Raw genomic sequence first — 14,067 nt, 5'->3', positions numbered from 1 at the left:
GCCACAGGGCTACTAGGCTCCAGCTGTCAGTGTTGCAATGCCCCACTTCAGTCGGTGGTAATGGTCCTGGTGAGGACACACACCACTGACAGAAGGAGCAAGTGTGGACATGAACCACCTTTTTAATTACTGCAGTGGCTGTACATCGACTTAACTTAAGTCGACTTAATTTTGTAATGTGGATGCTGCATGCCTGGTTACCCCCCACCCTTGAACAAGTGGGCAGGCAGTGGGGCAAAGCTAAGTTTTCTGTAACAGCAAGTCTGCTTCCCAGCCCTAACAGGTCTCTATTTGAAACAATGTCACTTCAGCAGACTAAGTAAGCATTAAAGCTTTCCCTAATCTGACTTTAGGTGTTCTCAGAACTATTAAAAGAATAATTTATGAAATCCCTAGATCAGTTATAGAATAGCATCAGTATGCATAATTACAAGGCTCAGGAGTGCAGTTACCCTTGCAAGTCAGTCATTTGCACTTATATAGTGCTTGGTGCTGCTGCCATGACAGCATAAGGCATTTTTGCTAAATTCAACAAATTCTGGGGCAGAACAACTGTCCAAACAAGCTGGTATTAAGCAAGTTGTGGTGCTTCTTGTACAAGGGCTCAAAAAAAACCCCAAAATAAAGAAAAAGTAACAAAAAGGCAGAATGGGAAAATTGCTGGAAAATCATTGTCTGTGAGACAAATAAATTGCAGTACTGGACTGATGATAGCTGTGCTGAAAATCCCTCAGTCTCACCATTAGGGAGGGTGCACGTCTCGCATGTAAACCAGACCTGGCTCTTTAAAGCATCCAGTGAAGTCTTTCCTCAGATAGATCTTCAACTGTGCTTTGCGCTGAAATGGTTGGGGAATGACCTCTCCCCACCTTAGTCTTTTGGTGGACAGTTAATAAGGGATGAGGGAACCTCATATGGGGGCCTGATCCAACTTCCACTTAAGTCAAAGTGAGTTTTTCAATTGATTTCAACAAGAGTCAGTTCCAGGCTATGTTTTAAGATGATGCAGTTAAACATCCTGAAATACAGTTGGTTACCTGAAGCTTATCTAAACTACCTGAAACTCCTGAATCAGCACATTACATTTGATTATCAAATATTTTGTAAATTTCATGAAGTGTTTGTGCTGCACCATCACGTCATGTTGGACAACAGAACAGGCAGTGCCAAATGATTCTTCGCAGCTTTCCCTGGTTTTGGCTTGACTCTTGCAGTCCTATTTGTATCACTGTAGGAACGCCCGCTATATCGACTGGGTTACAGCCTTATGATAGTTTTTTTCTTCCACTGCTGTAGAAAGAGGGGAAACGATCATCCAGGACACTGTGGCTATGGTGAAATGGTTTTCAAATATTTTCAGGTCTTGGACCATTTCTTAAGATTGAAATAATCTTGTGGACACCCCCCCTTCCAACCCTACAAAACCTCTGTACCCACTAGTGTGCTTGGTGTGACAATGAGCATGGATAAAAACAATGTGCAAGGGGCAAAAGGTGAAAGTGGTATCATATGGCGATGGTGAGACTTGAAACGCTGGAGCAGTTGAAAGATACAGGAGAGAGAAAAATAAGAGAAAATCCATTTGTTATTTTCTCTTCTTTTTTTTTCCTGGGGTGAGGCTAGGAAAGATACCGAGCAAGATGACTTATGAGACTTTCAAGAAACAGCCCATCAAGATAAGCAAAGGGGAAATCTTAATTATAAAAAAGCGGCAAAAAGAAGAGCTGAATCCATGGAACCATGAGCAAATGAGCAGTCCAGTGCAGGCTTCCACATCAGCCAAGTAAGCAGATACTTTGGAGGAGGTTAACTGGGCACAGTTTGGGCCAGTAAATAGCCCACATTGAGGGAATGAGGAGAGAGGGATTGAAGTGATAACCTGACAAGCCAAGGAAGGGATGGCAGGAGTTGGGAACCATACTGACTAACCAAGCTCTATGTGGGGGTAGCCAGAGATGATGGGGAACCTTTATCTCCAAGTCCTTGAGGTTAGCATGCTGTGGCATTGGACTTCACCATGCCAGATAAGACCTAGGAGACAGATGGGATCAAGGAATGGTCAGATCTGAACCAACTTTACCAGCTAGAGCTCTGGGGAATGCAGGTTATTGTAGAGGGAGACACAGGCCGCACTGCGTAGCTTAGAAAAAACTGCTAGCAAGGGAGAGAAACTAGTAAGAAAGTGAGTCTTGCCACAGTGTGGGATCTAAACAAATGACAGCCGCATCAGTAAGGGAGGGTGTGTACTTTATATACACACTGTTCTCTTCCTTATCTGGTTAGAAGGCATGAAAGAAATTACTTTGCTAAGTTAAAGAAGAGATGTTATGTAAACTATTTCTTTAGTTTGAATGATTTTTCTCCCTGCTCTTAAATAACCTTGTTTTTATCAGACCTATTGAGTTCTAGCCAGTTGTTTTGGGAATTTCAAATACATCATCAGGGAAAGGGGAAACCGTCAACCTGTGAGAAGTAGAAAAAGAATGGTGGCTGGAGGCTACCTAGCTCCCGATTCTCAGTCGAAGGGCACAGACTCAGGGGTCCTCCCCCTTAAAGAGTGCCATTTGCAAGGCTTTAGTCTGATAGAAAGGCTTACTGACCAGCATCTAGAATCTTGTTTAAAGGGCAAAAGGTTACATTTGCTTTGATGAAAAAGCAACGTTAGGGCACGTGTGAAAGGGACGATGGAAATACACTTGCTTTAATGTGAATCTGGACTTTTCCCATGAATCTGGACTGTTTGCTCTGCCACTTTTATTAGGAGTGAATCTCTTCATACTGCTCTGTTCGTTCCAAGTCACTTTGCTGTTCGCTTCTATTCACCTGTGTGTTTGCTCCTCCACCAATTTTGATGTCATCTGCAAATTTGATCATGACTGAATTTATACCAGGGAAACGCCTGACAAGGAAATACACAAAGCCTGTACAGGGAAATGCATTTTTTTTTTTAAACTTGAACTAAGCTACTGGAAAAAGAACAGGAGTACTTGTGGCACCTTAGAGACTAACAAATTTATTAGAGTATAATAATAAATAATAATAAATTTGTTAGTCTCTAAGGTGCCACAAGTACTCCTGTTCTTTTAGCGGATACAGACTAACACGGCTGCTACTCTGTAAGCTACTGGAAGTGTTACTGCTTATAGACTGATCGATTCATATGAATCTATGAATAGATGCATTACAAGGGCTACCCTTGAACACCACTTGGAAGCTTGAGCTACTACAAAATGATATGAGTTCCTGTGCCTCTTCCTCTGTAATGACCAGGGCTTACATTCAGCTGATGTCTGGAGCAGAGCTATGGTAAATATTTTCAAACCTGTGGGGCAGAAGCCCCAAGCCCTGGCACCTGCTGCAGGGGCTTCTGGAAATACTCTATGGGAATTTAAGCCCTGGTAATGACTCCAAATTGGCTTCCAGATGCAGTACATGTGCTGATTAACCTGGATCTCTGTAAAGCTTCATAGGTATCAATAGTTTTTCATTTTAGACCCATGCTTTGCCTTTGCCTCCCATAAATCTCCTTTTATCTGACTCCCTCTGATGTAAACATCAGGAATGCTGACTCATGAGATAGAAACGATGGGAAATTGCATTTATGCTCAGGGAAAAATAAACATCATTTTAAGTAACCCAAGTAACTAATTCAATGCCCATTACCATCAGTTGGAGTCTTCCCAGTGACTTCAGTAGGAGCTGGATCAGGGCCTAACTGGGGAAGTATTTTCCCTACAGGCAGCTTGGCTGGGACTTGGCACTGTTCCACCTCCTCTGGAGTATTCAGCTGGATCATCTGTTCAGATCAGGTGGCATACAGCACACAATCAATTTCCAGTGATTGAGGCTCTGAGCCAAACCCGCTTTCAAAGGTTTTTAGACTCCTAACTGGAGCCTAAATATCTTTGAGGAGCTGGACCTTTGGGCTTTAGTAGCACCTTGGTTTTTCCCATCTTCTGCTTCTGGGTTTCTAATATGCCTTGTGACCTTCATTTTGGGTCTGAATCCCACCTTGGTGTGCTGTAGTGGGGTCCTAGACAAATAGGTTCTTGAACTGTGCAAAGCTACAGCACAGCTTACCACGTTATATTATTTAATTAAATTACATGATAGTTATAGTTCTGAAATGATCTGTAAAGGTTACCAGAATAACAGCAGGACGCTATCCTATTTATATTACACTAGGTCTTAAAAGTTCCCTATCTGAAAGTACATCAAGTCTCTGTGGAGTTACAACATCAATGACATATTCCATGAAGCAAGCAAAATATAATATTTTTACAGTAGGTCTTTAAATCATTTTCTGACAACAAATCAATCTTGCAAGGATCCTTGTTGGTATGATATCTCAGGAGCAAGAATGGGAGAGATTCGGAGATTAATGGAAAATAATAATGGACCATCTCCATGAATGTGCCCTTTATTGTATCCAGCAATTGCATTCTGCTGCTGAGATCTAATTAAGCACCACCAGTCAAATTTATGATTGTGTTAATAGGAAAAAGGATCGTATAACGCTGTTAATATGTGCTCTATAATTAACGTTAATGGGAGTCGCGTGGTTAAATCCACCCCCCCCCTCGCATCACCCTGAAAATGTACCTCAGGGTGTGTTGTTTATTTTATAACTGCAGCGAGACAAAAATACATGCAAAAACAGTTGCCCATCTTAGCAATTAGCTAGGAAAATTATAGATGCCTCAAAAATCAGAGCCTATCCCTGAAATGATGTTTGACCTTGAACTCTAGCAGCAGTACAGGATTCTACTTTAATCCACTCCAAGTGGTACACTGAAAAACATGTGGCAGATGCATTTATAGCTGTGTTTTTACAAAGTGGCTCTAAGGATCTGAGCCTGCAAGGTGGTGAGCGCTGGCTACAAATGCTGAGTGGCCTCCATTTTAATACTGGGAATGTGAGTACTCAGCACCTCTTGGAAGTGTTCAGCACCTTGTAGGACCAGACCCAAAGTAGCCAGCCATGTAATCTGTGCAGTATTCAGCAGAAGTGTCTTTCAGATTAGATGTAACACTGTGGGCCTGATGCTCATGCCCATTAAAAATCCTAGGGCATTTTTGCAAGAGTTGGTCAAGTTCCAATTTTGGGTATTATTTTCTGCCTATCTAAAATTATCCTCATAGTTTCATCAGGAGAAATTATTCATTGTTTCCCCTGTGTCCAAGCACCTGGAAGTACAATACTTCTTAATTAGAATACTAGCACTTTACACCCACTTTGCCATAGTATAACTTACAACACAAGGTACAGGGCCATGGAAAATCAGGTCCTAAATCTTGGATGTGCTCTACAAGGCACTTAATGGACTGAGATCTGAGTACCTCAAAGACTGCCTTATCCTACATAACCCAGACCAGACTTTTTTTTTTTTTTTTTTTTTTGATCAACTGAACTAAAACCAACCATCTCTCTACACCCTGTTTGGCTGTTTCATGTGTTTCTTTTCTGGGTGTTTCTTTTATGAAAATGTAACTGTGATAAATTTGTGGAAGACTCAAAAACCAGAGAGTTGCAAACACAGAGAGAGGCAGACCCAAACTTCAAAGTGACGTGGAGTAAGTAGAACAGTGGGGTCACATGGTAACAAGATACATTCCTAATAAATATAAAGTCCTACTTCTAAGAGAGAGAAATTAAACAGTGTGGAAATAAATGTTACAAACTGGGGGTACATTCACTGCATTAAAGTGAGTTTGTTTCCATCTTATCTCCTGAATAATGCCCTAACATGACTTTTTCATGTAACCAAGCACGATAGTGTAGGCCAGCGTTAGGAGGGAAATGGTCCATAGGAAGAGCTGTATCTTAAGATTCTGAGTAACATTTTAAAAAGCACCCAAGTGACTTAGGCACCCAAGTTCTATTTTTAAAAGTAACTCAGGAATTTAGGAACCTAAATCCTATGAACATCGATTCCTGGAGGTAAATTTGTCAAAGGTGCCTAAGTGATTTAAGAGCCTGTCTTATTTTCAAAAATGATTTAGGCATGTAAGTCCCACTGACTTTCAATAAGTCTCTTAGGATCCTCAGTGTCTGTCACTTTTGAAAAGGTACATAGGCTCCTAAATTACTTTGGTGATTTTGAAAATTTTACCCATGACTTTCAGATATGAAATTGTTTGAGAACTATTGTCTTAGATTATTATAGCCAACACAAGGTGAAAGAAAATATGATTAAAAACAAGATCATTCATCAGGCTAACAAAAACAAAAGGTTGATTATCTACAGATAACGGATTTACCAACCAAAGGTTTAATGTGTATATACACAATCAAACATAAGAAAAAATACTTTATATATACACAGGAGAATTATACTAAAGAACTTTTATTAGTCTGAAATTTTTTTACTCTTCCTTATCTATCCTACGACTGTAAAAAGTCTTTCCAACTGTCTCTCAACAGAGACTCATTTCAACACTTCAGTCCTTTCTATGATTTCAGGAATGTGAGAATAACCAACAGACTCCAGGCTGGAAAAAAGGTTATTCAGAGTTCCCAGCTTCTTCCTTTTTGTCCTCCACCAGGAAGTCAGAGCAACTACCAGCTTAGTATCCAATTCTAAACTCTTGAGCCAGCGTAAATGTAGAAGCTCCCACCTGTCTCACAACTCCCTGACTAAATCCTCATCAGTTGGACCCCCAAGCAAAAGATGCTTTTGAACATGCATTGTTCAGTTCCTTTAGAGTATGTGATGTGGTCACCTCTTCAAATTCCAAGGCACTCTCTTACCTCATGACCACAGACGGAGTGTAAACCTGCAGCATTTACTGATGATGAGTCTAGGGATGTGGACAAGGAAAATACAGTGATAAAGGAGGCAAGAAGGTTGTAGGACTTTAGAGGTGTCTTCATGCATCATAAGCTTGAGATCCTGCCCAGAACTCTTACTTGCACCTTGTGGGCTGTTTGTAATGCAGCTTTTACACCAACAAGCTTTGTAATGCAACTTTACTAATCACACTGTGACACTGACCCAATATTCTTCATAGTGATATTATTATAGATCACAGAATCATAGGGTTGGAAGGGACCTCAGGAGGTCATCTAGTCCAACCCCCTGCTCAAAGCAGGACCAACCCCCAGACAGTTCCCTAAATGGCCTCCTTAAGGATTGAACTCACAACCCTGGGTTTAGCAGGCCAAAGCTCAAACCACTGAACTATCCCTCCCCTGCATTCTTTTGTCAGTAAGCACGTATTTGCACTGATGGTCTTTGGGAGCAAGTGGGAATTGGGAACACTGGGGCTGATCATCCATCCATCCACAGTGTGCAAGACAGGTCATGTGAGACGTCTCATTGAAAAGGTTATGATTTGCTGAATATGATTATCCTATTTGTATGCATGAATCACTTTTGTATCTGAAGTTATAAATACTGACTTTGTATCTGTATTTCAAATGTAGTTACATCTGGGTAATGCCCACTAGACAAGATGCTTTCAGTCTAAACAGCTGGTTATAAAGGGCCTATGCAGGGTAATGGGCCATTAGAAAGAACAATAGGCCTTAGGAGAAGCTTATCTCTTACCTGGTGAGCCTTCCTAAGAGTGATGGCTGCTATGACTCTACAAGCACATGTGAGCAGGCCACATGATGCTGGACTCCATCTTGGGATGTCAGTATTTTTCCACAGACTGGTCTGGGAACCAAGCTTTGGGAACAAAGGGCTCCTGCCATACGCAAAAGCTATATAAGACAGGGAGTGACATCATCTGTGGTTCTTCACTCCCCACACAAGATGACGCCTGGAAACACCTGAGGAACAAAGACTCAACTGGGGGAAGTGCTGGACCCAGGCTAAGGGGATTTCTAGCCTGTGTATGAAACACCTGAGGATTCCAAGCTGTAAACCAAGTGCAGCTTGCCCCTTAAGAATCTGCAGCTTGCTTGTATAATCTCTTAGGGTGAGAATCTGCTATTCATATCCAATCTATCTAGTATATTTTGTTTGTTTGCTAGGTAATCTGCTTTGATCTGTTTGCTATCACTTACAATCCCTTAAAATCTATTTTTGTAGTTAGTAATAGTTTTTGTTTTTATCTAAACCAGTGATCTTTGACTGGAGTGCTTGGGGAAAATCTCTGCTTGGTTACCACAAGTGTGCATTGTTCTCTTCACATTGAGGGAGAGGCGGTCCGGGTAGTAAACCCATATACTGGCCAGATTTGACCAGGGCAGGAGGGTACTGCTCTGGGGTCCCAGGGTGGGAAGCTGGTGGTTAGAAAGCCTGCTTGTAACTGCAGCTGGTGAAAGTGCAGGCTGGAGGGCGTAGCAACTTGTCACAGCAGTACAGTGTGAGTGGGAGCCCAGGCTGGTGGGTCAGGGGGCTCAGTGGTACCCCAGTTTCAGGTGGCACCCCAGGGGGGAACGCGTCACACACACCACTGCCCCAGCAAACTGTATAATGCGCTCAAGTAATTCTTGCCTTCAGCAGTGATAGGTGGATACAAAGGCAAAGCTACTCGTTTTGTATGAACTGTTAGACAATTCTCTCATAAAATAGATATAGCTATTGAACCAATGTGTACAAAATGGAGTCCAATATTCTATGTATAATGGAGCCCCTGCAAAACACTGGGGTTTGGAGCCACTTGACTTTTGCTAGGATGCACAGTATGGGGTTCAGCCAAGGATATAGAGGTCTGCACTTTAGTTGTGTACAGTGTCTGTTCATCAGTTGTCTGTTTTTCAGGAGCGGGGGGCAGGGAACATCTGCACTGGCTGTTCAAAGGAACTCAGCAAGTGCAGGGAGGCAAGAATGAAATGCATTTATCATTAATGTTATATAAAATAAAACTATGTGTTATCATCCCATCTAGTCTCTTAACAAATATGCTAGTGTTCAGCAGTTACATCCATTTCACTTAGACATCAGGTCAAAACTCAACACAGTAGCAGCAATCCTGGATATTTGGTTGGGTTTTTATTATGTTACACACGTGTATGTGTGTGTCTTATAAAACATATTTAATTTGTTACCATACCCATGTTTATAATAATTACTATATTTAATTTTCTATTGCCGTAGGCCTTTCAGTTATACTGCTTTCCAGGTCTCTCTTTCCCAGTGAAGATTTTATTAACCATGTTTATTGCGGAGGTGCCTAGGGACCCACCAAAAACTGGGCCCCATTGTGCTAAGCACTGTACAAACCAAGTAGTAGACAGTCCCTATGTTTTGGATAACTTTTCTCCACATCCTTGCATTTTCCCAGGCTGTCTCCTTTTATCTGCTCCACATGCTTCTCACTGCTCTAGTTTCCTTTTTATATGATTTCTCTACGGTCACTGCCATGTAGATGGGTCTCCTATTTTACTACCAACTTCAAATGTAACTAAGATGTATCTTTTTTCTATTCTCCCCCCACCTGCAGATGAGGAAGAGAACTCTCTAGTCTACATGAGAAAATTGCACCGGTTCAACTAAAGGCATGGCTTTAAACTCTTATTTAAACTGCTGTAAAAGGCTGTGTGAACTCTCTTATTTGGTTTTAAACCAGGCTTATTTCAGAGTTCGTGAGGAACTGGTATGAACTAAACTGAAAAAGATACTCTTCAACTGCAGGGGATTTGTATTAACTAAACTGGTTTAAATTAAATCGCAGCAAATTTCTCATGTGAATTATGGGTCTAGACATGATCGCCCACGCCACAGTGCCCGGCCCCTGACTGACAGGATGCCAGTGCCCACTAGGCCAGCATTCCCATTTCCCTACCTTGGGTACCAAGTGCCCATCCCTAGCCTTGCCAGGGCGCCCCCCCGTCCCAGCCCCGCTCTCCTCGCCCCACGGCGCCCCCCTCCCTGCCTCTCGCCCCAGCCCCGCTCTCCTCGCCCCACGGCGTCCCCCTCCCAGCCCCGCGCCCCCGCCCCAGGGCGCCCCCTCCCAGCCTGGCTCCTGGAGCCCCGCCATCCCATTCTAGTTGGGCTCCCTGCGGCCCAGCCGCTCCATACCAGGCTGCAGCAGCCCCGTCACCAAGTGACCCATATTCCCCGCCCCGGAAGCGCTGACCCGGAAGCAGTTTGGCGGTCGAACCGGGCAAGATGGCGGCGCCCAGGCGGTGAGGGGAGAAGGGAGCGGGAGGTGCCGCTGCGGGTTATGAGCGCGGCCCGGCGCTGCGGCCCACCCCGGGCTCTCACAGGTACCCACCGGGGGCAGCACCGCCTCCCTGCGCGGTCCGGCATCCTTCACCCAAGGCGGGGGTGGGGAGCTCTCGGAGGGCAGGGGCTGCGGGTGGGCCAGGGAGCGAGCTGGGCTGTCCCGGTCCCGCCCGGGAGAGGCTTGTGTGTGTGTGTGTAAGGGTCGCAGCTGCCCGACCTCTTGTCAGGGGGGCGACGGCTGCCCCCGTCTGAGGAGCCGCGCCTCCCCCCCCATTGCTGGGGTCCGAGGGACCTTTCACTCCTCAAGCGTCTCCCCTTCTCCGCTATGGTGCGTGTGTCTGGGGCTGCGCTTGGGAGCCCTGGGACGGGAGGATGCCCGGCCAGGGAAGTGGCTTGAGGGCAGTGGATTAGAATAGCTTCTGGGAAGGGTGGGGCCGGGTGTGTGTGTGTCATATTGGTGCTGTCTGGACTGGGTGCAAGGACTTTCTCTAGCTCTCCTACAGTAGGACTTGGAGCTTCCCATCCTTAATGAACATCTGTCCCCGTTGAACAGGGAGGTGTGGGCCATGAATTCCTACAGAGTCTGATCTTTGACTAAATAAATACAATTCTCAGGGTGTCAGAAAAAATCTTCCAGATGTGATCGGAGGTGGTTTCCTTTGGCTGAGTCTGCAGACAGACAGCTCCTCTGATCCCATTGCTGCCTTTAGCAGCAGCGTGACATTAGTAAGTTTCACCGCTGCTATTAGCAAATCTGTAGGCAGCAGCAGGATTGTCAAGAATCCTGTCAGTTTCACGTTGACCTAAAAAGACACTGTTTTCTCTTTTTCTAAATCCTTCCTCTAGTTCTGCTTTTACACCTACAGGAAATATTGGACTGATTGAGGAGCAGTTGGGCAAAGCTGATTTGTTTGTTTGTTAAAAAATCAAAACAATATTGAAACACTGAATAACATGATGTTTATCACACACTAACTACTTGTATGTTTTATCTTTTCTCCTTCTGTTCATCATTTTGTCTTTTACATCTTGATCCTGCAAATACATATGTGTTTAATTTTATGCAGGTGAGTCCCATTGAGACTGCTCACCTGTGTAAAGTTATTCAGTTATATAAGTGTTTGCAGGATCAGGGGTTTGGATTATAAATGTTTTGGGACAGGGATTCTGTTTATATAGGACTAGTACACTGGGATGTCAGTCATGACTGAGGATTTTGAGTATTACTGCAGTACAAATAATAGAGAATACATAAACAGAGACTAATTTCTCTGAGAACAGTGTGCCTATAGATTGTGCTAGTAATTTGGGGTTCTCAAATTTCATTGCACTGCGACTCCCTTCTGACAACAAAAATTACTACATGACCCCAGGAGAGGGGACTGAAGCCTGAGCCTGCCCGAGCTCCACCGCCTCAGGTGGTGGTGGTGGTGGTGGTGGTGGGGGGGGGGGGCGGCAAAGCTAAAGCCCAAGCCCCACCATCCTGGGCAAGGAGGCCAAAGCTGAAGCCCAAGGGATTCAGCCCCAGGCAGGGAGCCTTTAACCTGAGCCTTGCTACCCAGGACTGAACCCCTCAGGGTTTGGTTTTGGCCCTTGGCGGTGGGGCTCAAACTTCTGCTCTGGCCCTGGGCCCCAGCAAATCTAAGCCAGCCCTGGTGACCCCATTAAAATGGGGTCCTGACCCAGTTTAAGAACCGCTGCTATAGAGTAACTCTACCACCTCAACCTCCTAAAATAACTCCAGCCTATTTAGTGATATATGTATGGTTGAATTAAAATGATTCTGAGGCTGTGTCTACACTACCTCCACCCCCGGACGCTCCGGGGATCGATGCACCGGGGTCAATTTAGCGGGTCTAGTGAAGACCCACCAAATTGACTGCAGATCACTCTCCAGTCGACCCTGCTACTCTACCCCAAAAGAGAAGAGTAAGGTAAGTCAACAGGAGAGTGTCTCCCATCGACCCAGCATAGTGTGGACCGCACGGTAAGTCGACCTAAGCTACGTTTTTCACATAGCTGGAATTGCGTAGCTTAGGTTGATTTACCACGGTAGTGTAGACATAGCCTGAGGCAAAAGAAAAAATCCTTGCCCATATTAGTGGGGGTACAATGAACAGTTTTAGCAACACATTTTACAGAAACATTATTTAGCAAGTAGTTGTACTCTTATTATAGATTATGGCCTTGAGTGGGAATGTTGAGTCCTTCACTCAGAAATAGTTATTGATATGGCAAAGATATTCACTAATGAGGCATAGTCTGGAAAAGGTGAATTTAGTTAAAACAACAAGGCTTTGTCAACTGAATTGCCATATGCAGTGGTTAAAACAGTGATGCAACAGAACATTCTTGATGATAATTCAGATAAAGTACACCTATCTCCATCCTTTTCTCTTTCTTGCTCTCATGCAGTGGCATGCTGTTGTGGTATTTGGCTTAAAAATTGCAAATAAGTATTTAAATCCTCCAACTCTGTCTTTCTCCCTGTCCAGAAGAACAAACAAACTTTCTCTGACATTTTTGAATAACACCTGTACAACATTTTTTTGCCATGAAAACCTAGAAACTACTTGAGTGTTCCTTTAAAATAGCATCCTCATTATGTATAGAAAGTCAATGGCAAGTAATAAAAATGGTTATGTAGTTCTTTTCTCAGTAACTTGCACAACAGTATGATGAATTCCTGTTAAAGAAATCATGAGGTTGTATATTCCCCAGAACCTACAGTTCTAGTTATTGGTCCATAGACTTGTCGTGTGTAGTTTTGGATGTGTAAAACACACACCAGATTCATAAATATTGTTAAAACTGAATTCTCCCTTTTTATGACGGTTTTAGATGGCACACTTGACTAGCTCAGGTTTTTAAGATCAGTTATAAAGATATGCACTAGGGCTGGCATAAAATTCCTGTTAATGTGACTGTTTAACTCTAGTGCTATTTTTATGTGAAGTACTTGCTCTAAGCAAATGTTCCAGCTTGTTGCTGATGTGTGTCTCGGTAAATACATTTATAGCATATGGAGTTGGGAATAGGGGAAAAAGTTATAAAACTAACTCTGGGAGGGGGCTGGAAAGCAAAATACTCAGCTCCTCTATCTAGTCTGCAAACATCCTGTAGGCTCCCTCACCATCTATACCAGCTAAGTAGTGCTTGTGCTTAGCCCTCCTAGAGAGTGCTGCATGGTGCTGAGGACAGTAAGCATTGCTAGTGGATTTGCTTCTAATCCTTACTGTGAAGAAACAATTGAGAGCCAAACGTTCTCTCTTTTCTGTGTAGGATTATTTGTCTGGCACCTTCCGAAACCAGCAGTACGGCAAATGCCATGCAAGTTTATGCACTGTTGTGGAGTAGCCAATAAAAGATGGATTACATTTCAGCACCTTAACTTCCTCAAACGAATGGTAAGTCAAGAGAGTGTCTTATTCCCTGTTGACTATTTTTCTGTTTTGCCTTATGCTACGTAGGAAATTAAAATGTTTACCAATTACAAGTGGTATATGGCACTCATTTTCTGGAGTAGTGTGTTTCCTTTTAAAAGATTCATCCTGAAACTTAAACATATTGATCTAATTCTGCCAAAGTTTTTGAGGGCAAAGTGTAAAGTCAGGCTTGCTTCTTAAATTTTTATATTTGGAATAGAGTGCCCCTGCAAAAGAAAAAGCAGAATTTTTATTTTAAGTGCTAATTCATTGAGAGAAGTCCTGAATAGATTAAAATAATAGGTTAATTTCTTCTGTAGTATGTAAATAGGCAGTGCATTAGCTGTTTATATTGCAAAGCTATAACTGTCACGGACAGCTCAAGGAAATCCCTCTCCTCTTAACAGAACAGATGCATAATGGATAGTAACGGTGTAAAATTCTCCTCACTGTCCTTTTTCATGTGCTGCAACCCTGACTTGCAAGGACCATCTCTAGTGCTAGGATGATAGTTCAATCTT

At 43.3% G+C, this 14,067-nt stretch overlaps 1 protein-coding gene across 1 annotated transcript in view; it reads left to right on the top strand.

The window, feature by feature from the left end:
* The first annotated feature begins 10,088 nt into the window (after window positions 1-10,088).
* LOC135888276 (protoheme IX farnesyltransferase, mitochondrial) overlaps window positions 10,089-14,067 on the top strand; it is a 159,789-nt gene continuing 155,810 nt past the window's right edge. Inside the window, exons 1-2 of the mRNA XM_065416083.1 lie at window positions 10,089-10,162; window positions 13,404-13,528. Of these exons, the coding sequence (XP_065272155.1) occupies window positions 10,120-10,162; window positions 13,404-13,528 (168 nt within the window). The 5' untranslated portion in view covers window positions 10,089-10,119. The remainder of the gene's footprint in view (window positions 10,163-13,403; window positions 13,529-14,067) is intronic.

Source organism: Emys orbicularis, chromosome 13 (genome assembly GCF_028017835.1).
Source record: "Emys orbicularis isolate rEmyOrb1 chromosome 13, rEmyOrb1.hap1, whole genome shotgun sequence".
NCBI classification, from domain to species: domain Eukaryota; kingdom Metazoa; phylum Chordata; order Testudines; family Emydidae; genus Emys; species Emys orbicularis.
The sequence above is the reverse complement of the archived record's forward strand: the minus strand, read 5'-3'. Positions and strand labels throughout refer to the sequence as shown.